This window comes from Mobula hypostoma, chromosome 3 (assembly GCF_963921235.1).
Source record: "Mobula hypostoma chromosome 3, sMobHyp1.1, whole genome shotgun sequence".
NCBI lineage: Eukaryota > Metazoa > Chordata > Chondrichthyes > Myliobatiformes > Myliobatidae > Mobula > Mobula hypostoma.
In genome coordinates, this window is record NC_086099.1 from 170409487 (window position 1) to 170422994 (window position 13508).

The 13508-nt window shown below is 40.9% G+C and overlaps 1 protein-coding gene across 1 annotated transcript in view; it reads right to left on the minus strand.

The window, feature by feature from the left end:
- LOC134343756 (zona pellucida-binding protein 2-like) overlaps positions 1–13508 on the minus strand; it is an 80824-nt gene that overhangs the window by 46293 nt on the left and 21023 nt on the right. Inside the window, exon 3 of the mRNA XM_063042497.1 lies at positions 8362–8487. Coding sequence (XP_062898567.1) covers positions 8362–8487 — 126 coding nt within the window. The remainder of the gene's footprint in view (positions 1–8361; positions 8488–13508) is intronic.

The window sequence follows — 13508 nt, forward strand, 5'->3', positions numbered from 1 at the left end:
AAAAGCAGAAATGCTGGAAGAGCTCAGCCACTCAAGGAGCATCTGTTGAAACAGAATGTAGTCAATGTTTCAGGTCAATGACACTTCCTGAAAATGTATGCTTTATGTAATGTACATTGTACCCTCTCAGTATGTAATGTTTACTTTATGTAATATGTACCTTCCTCCATACATGACCATAAAGCATAGGAGCAGAATGAGGGTACTTGGCTCATCAAGCCTGCTCTGCCATCTTACTATCCCCTTTCCTGGAACACAGCCGGCTGCCGGTGGTGTAGTGGCATCCCCACCGGGCTTCGAGGAGTGTGGTCCCGGGTATGAATTCGGCTGGCTCCCTGCACGCTTTCCATCCATGCTGGGTTGAGCGTCAAGCTAGCAACTCAGTCTTGTAAAAAACCGACAAAAAAAGGCTAAAGAAATGGCAAGATTGCTGCACGATACGCCACAAGGTGCGGAAAGGAACAACAACAACTCCTGGGGCATACCCTATTGGGATATCCTGGTTCCTATTAAATATTTCCCCACTCACTTGGACCTCATTCCTTCTGCTTCTTAACACTCCGAAGAATCCTATTATTGACATTGCATTCCATTTTCGAGTTCAATCTTCCAAAGTGTACTACCACAAGACAATATGGAATAGGCGCAGAATTAGGCTATTTGGCTCATCTGCCATTCCATAATGGGCCATTTAGTGGCCCTCTCAACTCCATTCTCCTGCCTCCTCAGTGTCATCTTTGATGCCCTTACTAATCAAGAACCTATCAACCCCTATTTTAAATATAACCAATGACTTGTCCTCCACAGCTGTCTGTGGAAATGAATTCCACAAATTCACCACTCTCTAGCTAAAGAAATTCTTCCTCATCTCTGTTCCAAAGAGATGTCTGTTGTGTCTGTACAACTACATATCAAATAAATAAAGTCATGCACTCGGGGGAGAGTTAACATATATATTTATTTTGCAGAGACAGGGCAACAAATCAATGGATCAGTCAATATTTACTGCTGGGGGGGGTCATTCCACTAAAAAAATAAATCCATACATTACAATGTTCTTTTATTCTGAGGATGTGCCCTCTGGTCCTAGACTCCCCCACTGCAGGGAACATCCTCTCTACATTCACTCTATCTAGGCCTTTCAATATTTGATAGGTTTCTATCTACAATTATTTATATCTACAGTATAACTGAAATTTCATTGCCGCGTTGAAAACTGGTGAAATGTTATAAACAATTTAAACGTGAAACATACTGTTTAGATTTAACTCTTTAATTTGCAATAGTTATTTTATATACCAAGAAAACTGTTAAGTTTGTATCTAAAGCCTGACAGGGATTCCTATTTTTAGATTTGCCTCTATTAGTCTATAATCTCATAGTCATAGACACATACAAAATAGGCCTTTCTACCCAACTGGTCCATGCTGGCCAAGATGCCAGTCTGTGCTAGTCCCATTTGCACATGTTTGGCCAATATCCTTATAAATCTCACCTGTCCAACTGTATTTTAAATGTTGTTATTGAACCTACCTCAATCAGTTCCTCTGTTGAAAAAGCTGTCCCTCAGGTTCCTATTAAATATTTTCCCTCTCACCTTAAACTATGCCCTCTACTTCTTTTCCCAACACTGGGAAACCACACGATTTTATACACCGTACAAAATCTGTCTCCCAAGCAACAATGAAAAATGTCCTACCCTGTTCAACCTATCCCTGCATACAATTCAGTGCCTCAGGTCTTGCCAACACCTTTGTAAATCTTTTTCTGTACTCTTTCCATGTTAATAACATCCTTCCAATAACAGAGTGAACAAAATGAACACAAGTGCAGCCTTACCTGCATCTTGTACAACAACAAGACAGTGTCTCTTTGAGGTGTCCAGATGAACAAGCTAAAGGGAGCAAGACAAGTTTACCTTAATTTGAATTAATTGAGTTTAGTTAACTATTTTAAGTTTTTATTTTACTTTTGTACATCGCTAATATTTTTAAAGGACTATTTGTAGGTGGGGCTTATTCTGCTATACTCCAGAATCAAATACAACATCCCAACTACGGCCTAACTATGTAATAAGATCTTCAGGCAAATGAACCCAGGTGTGGAGTAAACTCCAGACTCAAAGGTAGAAATTAACAATGAGGATTTATTTGAAGAACATAACAGAGGAATAACAAATGACTCAGATTGAACGTACTTAGAACCCTGTAATCAATTGATGGTCGCAGCCTGCCGTCCTGCTTGGATACGAAAAAGAATTCCACTCCAGTGGGTGAAAAGAATAGTTGAATAAACCCAGATGCCAAGGCCTCCTTAATATACTCCTCTCTCAGGAGCAGATAAGGCATAAAGCCTTTTCCCAGGAGGACAAATACCTGGTAGCAAGTCAATAGTACAATCATGGTCCTTAGTTGGAGGAAGCATTGTGGCACTCTTTTTGCTAAATACCTCCAGCAAGTCCAAATACTCTGGAGGCACTCCAGACAATTCAGTTGACTTAGAATCCAGTTCGAAGGAGTCAGAAAGATTTAAGACCAACAACTCAGCATAATTCACAATGGGTATCTCAGAAACTCGTGTTGGTACCTCAGAAACTCAGTCTGGCGTTTTTTGGAAATTTGGGCTGGCCTCTGAAGGCCTCCAACTGACTCTCAGGACCTCTGCTGGTCTCTTGGAACCATTAGAAAGACAACTATTTCAACATAGGGTTGACAGATTTTGGGAAAGTAACTGTGGGTAACCAAAGATTAGGGGAATATCAGGAGATTGAAGATGGAATCAAACTGTCTCCTCATGCATACCCATCATTAACTTGAGAGGAACGGAAAGATAAGAAATTTGACCAGGTCCCAATGATCTCCTGTGTAGGGCTATAAGAGTGAATGGTTTGTCGAGGAATAACTTAGGAACTTGGATCCTCTTGGCCAGAAACAAAACTTGAAAAATTCCCTGCTGAACTAGAGTCCACCAGTTCCCCAAAGGGAATGTTGGTGCACCCCTCCCCCAAAAGACAACAGAGAAGGTAACAATAGTCCAGATTTTGACAAACCAGGAGAGAGACTAGAGACTGTCACAGTTCTTCCTTCACTGGACGGCCCTGGGAGATTCCCTGCAAACCAGGATAAGAGCCTCGAAAATGGCCAGTCTTACCGCAGCATAAGCAGCTCCTTTGCTTCACATATCCCTCTCACTCTTCTGGGGAAAGCTGGGCTCTTCCCCATTGTTTGGGCTCCTCTGCAGAATGGTCTGGGCTGAGTCTCGGATTGTGGAACCCGAGGCAGTATTGGGCAATTTTGAGATCCAGCTGTCTGTGCAAACTCACCATGCCTCTCCCTCCTTCACTCAGACATACTTTTATCAATTCTAATACCATATCCATAAGCTCATCCAAATCCTTTACTGGGTCTATGGTCACTAGAACATCCTTGAGTTGGATAGTTAATCTTCATTGAAACAGGGCAACCAAAGCCTCCATGTTCCACAAGTTCTCTGCTGCCAATGTCTGGAACACAATTGAATAGTCAGCAATGGATCGAGTCCCTTGACACAAATGGAAGTGTATGCTGGTTGCCTCTGGACCCCTGGCAGGGTGAAAGAATACCTTTCTCAAAGTACTTAAAAATTAAATTGATATCAATACACACTGTAGAGTCCTTCTCCCAAAGGCCGTAGCCCATGAAAGGGCCCTGCATGAAAGGAGGGAAATTATGTTAGCCACCTTACTCCTGTCCAAGGGGAACTTAGTGGGTTGGAACTTGAACACTAGGGTACACTGTATTAAGAAGTCCTGGAAAAACTCAGGGTCTCCATTATGCCACTCTGAGATGGTAGGTTACTTGGTCCCTCACATTAGTTCTGGGCAAACATAGCAGGAAGCACAGGCGAATGCTCAGAACCAGAGACCACCCCCGAAGAACATAAATCTCGTCTACCAGTTTCAGAGCCTTTCTGCAACGATGCTAGTATCTCCTGGAGTCAGTGTTCACGTCATTCAACCGCCATTCCTTCGTAGGCCAATGCCACACATAGTGGATCAAACTCCGCTGAGTCCCGCTGTAGTGAGGTCTTCAGGCAAACGAACCCAGGAGTGGAGTAAACTCGAGACTCAAAGGCGGAAAGTAACAGTGAGGATTTACTCAAAGAACATAATAGAGGAATAATAGATGACCTGGAGTGAACTTATTTGAGAGGGCTAGAGTACACAGATGTAAGTTCAGTCAGAACCCAAATTCAGGACTCAGTGATGAACATTACTCGTGACAAACTTAAATAGTGCATATAGCATGGGAACCCTGTGAACAGCAAAATCAAAACTCTAGAAGCTAAAAACTAGTGTTTATAGAAGTTCAAATAACTTTATTTTAATATACCTGTTCAGTTTTTCAGGATTGACACATTGCAGGCTGGGCACTATTTACTGCCCATCCCTAAATGCCCTTGAGAATGGCATGGTGACCCGATCTGTTGAATTGCTGCTGACTCCCGCAATGTGTTCAGCATTTAAAAGCCAACATTTGGAACACAACAACAGGAAGAAATCTACTGGTGAGAAATCACCTTCATGCCAAATTTGTTATAACCAGGGATTAATTGTCAGAATTAATAAAAAATTATTCTGGCTGGATTATCTGCATCGAGACAGTATGCAGTCAGGGTAGATCATTAGTCTGCAACAATGTAACACAAAACGTCTTTTTCCCAAAGCATTGTTTTTGGCAGCATTGTTTATTCTGCCTAAGCATAGCAGAGCATATTTAAACTGGTCCTACATCACAAGTCCACAGGATAAATTTTAAGCTTCAGTGTTTGAGTGCAGTTTCTTGTCTGCTGTAGAATCATTGCACTGACCCTACAAGTTGACGGCAGAACAATCAGGCAATCCTCTAACATATTCCACCTCTGGCAGCGCACTCCAGGCTCACATCAAACTTTGCATAAAATATATGCCCTGAACTTTTCCCTTCTTATCTTAAATGCATGCCCTCTAAACTTATACATTTCGATCTTGAAAAAAGGATTTTGGATGACTGCTCTACCATAATTATATAAATTACTATCAGGTCTCTCCTCAGCTTCTGTCACTTCAGAGAAGACAACCCAAGTCTATGGAGCTTCTCCTTACAGTTCACTCCAGCTTCTCCAGAGAAAATCCAGGCAAAAACTTCTCTACCGTCTCCACGTCCTTCCTATAATGGGGTGAACAGAACTGAATGCAGTACTCCAAGTATGGCCTAACTAGAGTTTTTTAAAGCTGCAATGTAACTTCTTGACTCTTGAACTCAATGCCTCAAAAAAAAAGGCAAGCATGCATAAACCTCCTTTATCATCCTTCTGGATAAGCCTACCATGATGGATCTTATTGAGTGCCTTATCTTTTATCTTTAGCCCTGCCAGCAAGGGAGTTACAACTACAACTATTTTTCACTCAATCTACAGGTATTTGGCCAAAGACATTTCTTTCTAGACTTGGCTTTAAACTGGTGATTCAGCATATAAACTAATAGTGGTCCTAGAGAAAGAACAGATTTTTACTCTTACATACGGGGAAACCAATTCCTATAGTTAACAATAATTTTAAAGACAGAATCTATAAGAACTGAAATAATGTTGATATATTAAGATCAGGTATCAAATTATTGTAAAATTGCTTTCACAACTCTTGAACAAATGAATATTTTCTCACGTGTAATAGTCATAGTTGAGAAATGAAGCTAATGTTAGTGAGTATAGAGAGATGAATCAGGTTGATCAGGAAAAGATCATTTGAAGAGTTGGATAGTTCCTTGCTATTTCTTTGTAGGTGTGCTTTATTCATTGTGTCGCAAAACTGCAAGTAAGAGAAAGTAACAGCTCCTCAAAAGCTTTCTCATATAAAGTTCAAAGTTCAAAAGTTTAAGGTTCAAAGTGCATTTATTGTCAAGGAATATATAAATTATACAACTTTATGATTTGTTTGCTTAACAGGCAGTCGCAAAACAAGGATCATGAAGAACCAATTTAAAACAAGTAAGACCAACCTCCAGTGCCCACAGAGAAAGAGAAAAAAAAATGAAATCGAAGCATACAAACAATAGAAGTGATCAACAACAGCACTCTGAAACCAAACTGAGTTCTTAGATCCAAATCTTGGAGCAGCTCAGGTCTAAATTGCCATATTCCCATAATTGGTAAAAATATTTATTGAGTAATCCTTATAATTAAAATTCCATGCTTTAACAATGGGACTCTCAATATTGGAAAGGAAACTAATCGGTTGATAACTATTTCTGCTAGGTGTAAATTCTGTGGTAAAAATTGGATTTGGTCTTTTTAAGAGTGCAATTAGGATACAGATTGCCTCACAGAGCAAGACTGAAGTTTGGTAAATTGGTGTATTATTATTGTCACATGTACCGAGGTACAGTGAAAAACTTGTCTTACATACTGTTCGTACAGAGCAATCCATTACAATGCACTGAGGCTGTACAAGGTAAAACAATAACGGAGCGCAGAATAAAGTGTTGCAGATAGAGGAAGTGCAGTGCCGGTACACACTAAAGTTCAAGGTCATAATGAGGAAGATTGTAAGGTCAAGAGCCCATCTTATCATACTAGGCAACGGGTCAATAGTCTTGTACCAGCAGCATAGAAATTGTCCTTGATCCTGGTGGTACGTGCTTTCAAGCTTTTGTATCTTCTGCTAAACAGGAGGGGAGAGAAGAGAGAATGTTCAGAGTGGGAGGGGTCTTTAGTTACGCTGGCTGCTTTACTGAGGCAGTGAGATGTGTAGCCAGTCCATGGAGGAGAGGTTGGTTTCTGTGATGTACTGAGCTGAGCTGTATCCATAACTCTGCAGTTTCTTTTCGGTCACCGGCAGGGCAGTTACCGTACAATGCCGTGATGCATCTGGATGGAATGCTTCCTAAGATACACTGATAAAAATTAGTGAGGATCAAAGGGAACATTCTAAATTTCTTTCATCTCCTGAGGAAATAAAGGCGCTGGTGAGTTTCTCTGGCGATGACATCAACTTGATTGGTGATGTTCACTCTGAGAAACATGAAGCTTTGAACTATCTTGATCAAAGCACCTGCTGACATAAACAAGAACATGTGCACTGGTCCCCTTTCTGAAGGCAATGACGAGCACTTTTGTTTTGCTAACATTGAGGGAAAGGTTGTTCTAATGACATTATGAGACTGAGCTGAAAAGCTCCTTCCTGTACTCTGACTCATCATTATTTAAGACACATCCCACTATAGTGGAATCATTTGCAAACATAGATGGAGTTAGAGTAGAATATGCTGCTGACTAAGTCTTGAGTATATAGGGAAGAGAGTTGGGGGGGAGGGCGCAGTGAGAATGCAGCCTTGTGGAACACAAGTGTTGAGGATAATCGTGGTGGAGGTGTTGCTGCCTATCATTAATGATTGCAGTCTTGGTCTAGAAACCCAGGATTCACTTGCAAAAGGAGGTTTTGAGTCCCAGGTTTAGGAATTTGGAGATGAGTATGTTTAAAACAATAACACTGAAAGTGGAACTGTGTCAACAAACAATAGGTGTCTTTACTGTCCAGATGCTCCAGAGTGCCGAGCCAGGGAGGTAACGGTCTCCTTTTCGACCTGTTTCAGTAGAAGGCATATTGCAGTGGTTTGAGGTTGTCTGGAAGGCTGGAGTTACGGCATGTCATGGCATGTATTCCAAATCTGGAAATGCCCTCCACACATAGCAATTTAATGTTAAAGCTGAGAAAGCAAAAGAATAAATATATGAGAATATAGAGTTGGGTTCAGATTAACCACAAACAGCACAAGTGAGTTGAATAAATAAATGGAAGAGAGTAAACAGCTGACGATTCGAGCCGGGATCCTTCATCAGGACTTCTGATAAAGGGTTCTGCCAGAAACGTCGACTGTACTCTTTTCCATAGATGCTGCCTAGCCTGCTGAGTTCCTCCAGCATTTTGTGTTACTTTGATATCCACCATCTGCAGATTTTCTCTTGTTTGTGAATAAATAAATGCCTTGCTTCTCTTTCCATGTACTGATTTAAATATTTTAGATAACTGTTTGTCTTTATTTAATTTCAGTGATAGAAATTGTACTAATGACATTATCTTATATTCACACCCAACTATGCAAAGATGCTCTGTTATTTTTGAATCACACTCTTGAGTGGAAAACATCACAGTGGAAAAATATTTGAAGAGATGAAGGAAAATTTATGCCACCATTCACACAAATTGTTTTTAATCAGTGGAAAAAAAAACATTGACAGTATTTGTTAAAAGATCCATGGCCTGGACCATTATTCATTTACAATTCAAGGATGATTGTAATGCAGCAATAAAAACACACTAATGAAAACAGCATTTCTCCAAACCTTTAGAAATTAGTCCATTAGGGCCAATCCATTCAAACTTTGGATCCACAAGGCCTTGAAACAAAAGATCTCTCATTAGGCATGGAAGAGTCTGGCCAACTGAGTAAACATGGAAGAAAACTGGAACTAGAAATAAAAGGTTTAATTTAGTTACAATTTTGAAATAGTATTATATATTCATGGCTATATCAGTGAAAATAATCTGCAGAAATCTATTAATAACTATATTTTATTTAAACCTTGATGACAAATTGCAAAAGTCATAATACTGATAACTTCAACTGTACATTGCATTTATAACAAATCTCACAGTTTGTTCTATGGCATTACTTCAACTATTCACAACCATCAATAGGTGCAAATCTTAGTATGTAACTATATTCCTAAAATTTATCTTGGACCAATATTCTGTTAACTACTACAATAATTACACCTGTAAAAGTTTTTCCAAACTATTATAAGGTATTATAAACAATAATAACAGTTCATCATTTGAATTTTTTAATGCTTTTCATCTTCACATTGTCATGCACATTCTGTTTCACATAACTCTCACTCAGATCTCCCTGAAAACTATACCTTACCTTTTCCTTGCTGAGCCTTTCAATATCAGGAAATCATCTCCTCTGACCTTCCGTCTCTAATGGTTTCCAGCTATACCTTCATATCATTACAAACCCACCCATCCTAAATGTATTAGTAACTTCTTTTCTGGAACTTGACTAAATACTTCATTACATGTGCAAATACACTATTCTGCTAGACATAGATTCAAAAAACCCAACAGATTTGCCAAACATGAATTTTCCTTTCACAAAAACATACCAATTCTGCCCAGCGCTCTTTTATTCTCCAAGTGATTTACCACCACTCTGTTGATGATAGGCTCAGCATTTTCTGATCGATGTCAACCCAATTAGTCTATATCTTCCAGTTTTATTCTCCTTTCTTAAAAACTGAGGCAACATTCACTGCCTACTAATCTGTAGAAACTACTTTAGAATTTATAGGGTTTTAGATGATGCCAATCAATGTATTGCTTAACCCTATAGCTAACTCATTCAATAACTTGAGGTGTAGGTCATTAAGCCCTGGCAATTTATCAGTTTGCAGTTCCATGAATTTCATTCGGGCTTCTTGCTTTTGGCACTTATATTACATTCAGCTTTATAGCAGCAACAGGTACATCTATATGACTTGGTTTTGAAGAAGTCCATACTGCCATTACCATATTTGAAAGTTTACTCCTTGTCTGCACCTCTGGGACATGCCCTGAGTAAAACTGTCTAACGTTGTTTCCAGACTTAGCAGATGGAGTTTAATCGAGGCAAGTGAGAGGTGTTGCAGTTTCGGAGGTCACATGTAAAGGGAAAATGTCAGTTAACGGCAGGATGATTAGCAGCAATGATATACAGAGGGATCTTGTGGTCCAACTCCACAGCCACCAGAAAGTGGCAATGCAAGTAAACCAAGTAGTAAAGAAGGTGAATGGCATGTTTGCCTTCATCGGGAGGGGCACAGAGTATGAGTCATGAAGTCATGATGCAGTTATATAAAACTTAGGTTTGACTGCACTTGGAAAGTTTAATACAACTGCATGATGAGCATGCACTCCCATTAAAGGAAGGACATGGAGGCTTTCAAGAGGATGCAGAAGAGGTTTACCAATATGCTGCCTGGATTAGAGGGAATTAGCTACAAGAGTTTGGACAAACTAGGACTGCATTCTCTGAAGTAGAGGCTGATGGGAGGACTGGAAAAGTTTGTAAAATTATGAGAGGGTAGGGGACAGCCAAAATCTTTCCACCACAGCATTGAAACAGGCCCTTCAGCCTAACTGGTCCGTGCTGACCAAGATCCCATCCAATCTAGTCCCATTTGCCATATTTGGCCCAATCCTTCTTATCCTTCCCTGTCCAAGTGTACTATTTTAAATGTAGTTCATGTACCTACCTTTGGCAGCTCATTCAGAATCAGATTGTATTATCACTCTCTCATAAGACAGGATTTTTTTTTTGTTTTACAGCAGCAGTACAGTGCAAAGACATAAAATGTCTCTCAGTTACAATATGCACAATTAGTTCAAAAAAAGGAATAACAAGGTAGTGTTCATGGGTTCATGGACCATTCCGAAATTTGATGACAGAGGCAATGAAGCTGTTTCTATTTGTTGACTGTGGGTCTTCAGACTCCTGTACCTCCTCCCTGATGATAGACGAGAAGAGGGCTTGTCCTGGATGGTGAGTGTTCTTAATGATGGATGCCGCCTTCTTAAAGCACCACCTCTTGAAGCCGTCATCGATGGTGGGGAAGCTGACCCAGTCCACCAAACCTCTGCTGTCTCTTGATGCTATGCATTGGAGCCTCTATACCAGGCAGTAATGCAACCAGTCAGATGCTCTCCACCATACTTCTGTAGAAACTTGCAAGAGCTATGGTGACATACCAAATCTCCTTAAACTCCCAATGAAGCAGAGAAGCTAGCGTGCCTTCTGTTTGATTGCATCAATATGTTGGGTGCAAGAAAGATCCTTAGGGATGCTAACACCAGGAACATACTGTAATGTTGCTCACCCATCCACTGCTTGCCCCTCAAGGTGGACTGAAACCTGCTCTCCAGACTTCCCCTTTCTGAAACAACAATCAATTCCTTGGTCTTGCTGATGTTGAGTCCTAGATTGTTGTTCTGACACATCTCAACCAGATCTTTTCTCATTTCTTGTCTTCTCATTACCATCTGAGGTTTTACCAACAACAGTGGTGTCATCTGCAAATTTGTAAATAGTGTTTGAGCTGTGCTTAGCCATCAATCATGTGTGTAAAGAGAGCAGAGCAGTGGGCTAAGCACATATCTTGAACCTTGCCCGTGTTGACTGTCAGTGAGGAGAAGATGTGATTAGCATTCCATACTGACTATGGACTCCCGATGAGGAAGTTGAGGATCTAGTTTCAGAGGCCCAGGTCTTGAAGCTTGGTGATTAATACTGATGGGATAATGGTATTGAATACTGAGCTGTAATTGATAAACAGCAGTCTGACCTACATTTTGCTGTTGTCCAAAACAGAGAGCCAGAGAGATTGTGTTTGCTGTAGACCTGTTGCACTGGTAGGTTAATTGCAGATGGTCCAGGTCTTTGTTGAGGGAGGAGTTAATTCTTGCCATAACCAACCTTTTGAAGCACTTCATTGCAAAAGATGTGAGTGCTACTGGTCAACAGTCATTGAGGCGGATCACCCTGCTCTTCTTGGGCATTGGTATGAATGTGCCCTTTTGAAGCAGATGGGAACCTCAGACTGCAGTAGTGAGAAGTTGAAGATGTCCTTAAATACTCCAGCCAGTTGATCGGCACAGGTTATCAGTATCCAGCTAGGTATACCCTTGGGCCCTGACGCCTTGCTAGGGTTCACCCTTTTTAAAGGTATTCTGCCATCAGCTTCTGACACAGAGATCACCAGGTCACTGGATGCTGTGGGGATTTGCATTAGTGTAGCAATGTTATCCCTCTCAAAGCAGACATAAAAGGTGTTGAGCTCATTGGGGTGTGGAGCATCACTGCCATTTATGCTAGATTTTACCTAATAGGGAGAATTGCCATGCAAACTCTGCCACAGTTGTCATGCAACCGGTTGCCTCTAATTTCGTACAAAATAGCCTTTTCACTCTCTTGAAAGGTTTCCATAGGTTGAACCTGGACTTGTTGTAGGATTCTGAATCACAGGCCTTGAACACCACTGAGCTAGTGCTTAGCAGATTGCAAAACTCCTGGTTTGTCAGTCAGGAAAATGGTATGTTCTGGGAGGCACACTGGTCTTGATGAAATGGGTACAGCCATAGCCCTCAGATTTATGAATATAGCCCAGTCCATCGAATCTAAGCTCCTCCTCCTCCCTTGGCTATGCCTTTATGATCTTCACTATTGTGCTTGGAGTCCTCAGTCCCTGCCTGAAGCCAAAAGTAGAGGTGCAGCCAGGTGATCAGATTTGCCATAGTGCAGCATGAGCCAGCAGGTAAGCATACTTGATGGTTACTCAAAGTTCAAAGTAAATTTATTATCGAAGTACAGATATAAGACCGTAAGATCAAAAGATATAAGAATAGAATTGGGCCATTTGACCATCAAGCCTGCTCCACCATTTCATCACGGCTGATCCATTTGCTCCACAGACCCAATCTCCTGCCTTCTCTCTGTATCCCTTCTAAATGGATGTCCCTCTATTTGGAGGCTCTGTCCTCTGGTTTTAGACTCCTCCACCATAGGATGCATCCTCTCCAAACCTACTTTATCGAGGCCTTTTAACATTTGATAGGTTTCAATGAGATTCCGCCCCCCCATTCTTCTGAAATGCTCCTCATTTGATAACCCTTTCAATCCCAGAATCATTTTCATGCACCTCCTTTGAACCCTCTCTAGTGTTAGCACATCCTTTCTAAGGGGGCCCAAACTGCTTACAATACTCCAAATGAGGCCTCATCAGTGTTATTCTAATTCTTTCCACATACATGTCACCACATACAACATTGACATGCATTATCTGTGGGCATACTCAATAAATCTATAGAATAATAACTGTAACAGAACCAATGAAAGACTGCCCAACTGGGGCATTCAACCAGTGTGCAAAAGACAACAAACAGTGCAAATACAAATGGAAGAAACAACAATCATAAGTAAATAAGCAATAAATATCAACAACCTGCGATGAAGAGTCCCTCAAAGTGAGTCCATTGGTTGTGGGAACATTTCAATGATGGGGCGACTGAAGTTGAGTGCATTTATCCCCTTTGTTTCAAGACCCTGATGGCTGAGTGGTAGTAACTGTTCCTAAACCTTGTGTTGTGAGTCCTGAGGCTCCTGTACCTTCTTCCTGATGGCTGCAGCCGAGAAGGAAGCATGCCTGGGTGGTGGTGGTCCCTGATGATGGATGCTGCTTTCCTGCAACAATGTTTAATGTAGATATGCTCAATAGTTGGGTGGTTGTACCAGTGATGGACTGGGCCTTATCCACTACCTTTTGTAGGATTTTCATTCAAGAGCATTGGTGTTTCCATACCAGGTTATGATGCAGCCAGTCAATATCCTCTCCACTACACACCTCTAGAAGTTTGTCAAAATTTTAGATGTTCTGTCATATCTCTGCAAGCTCCT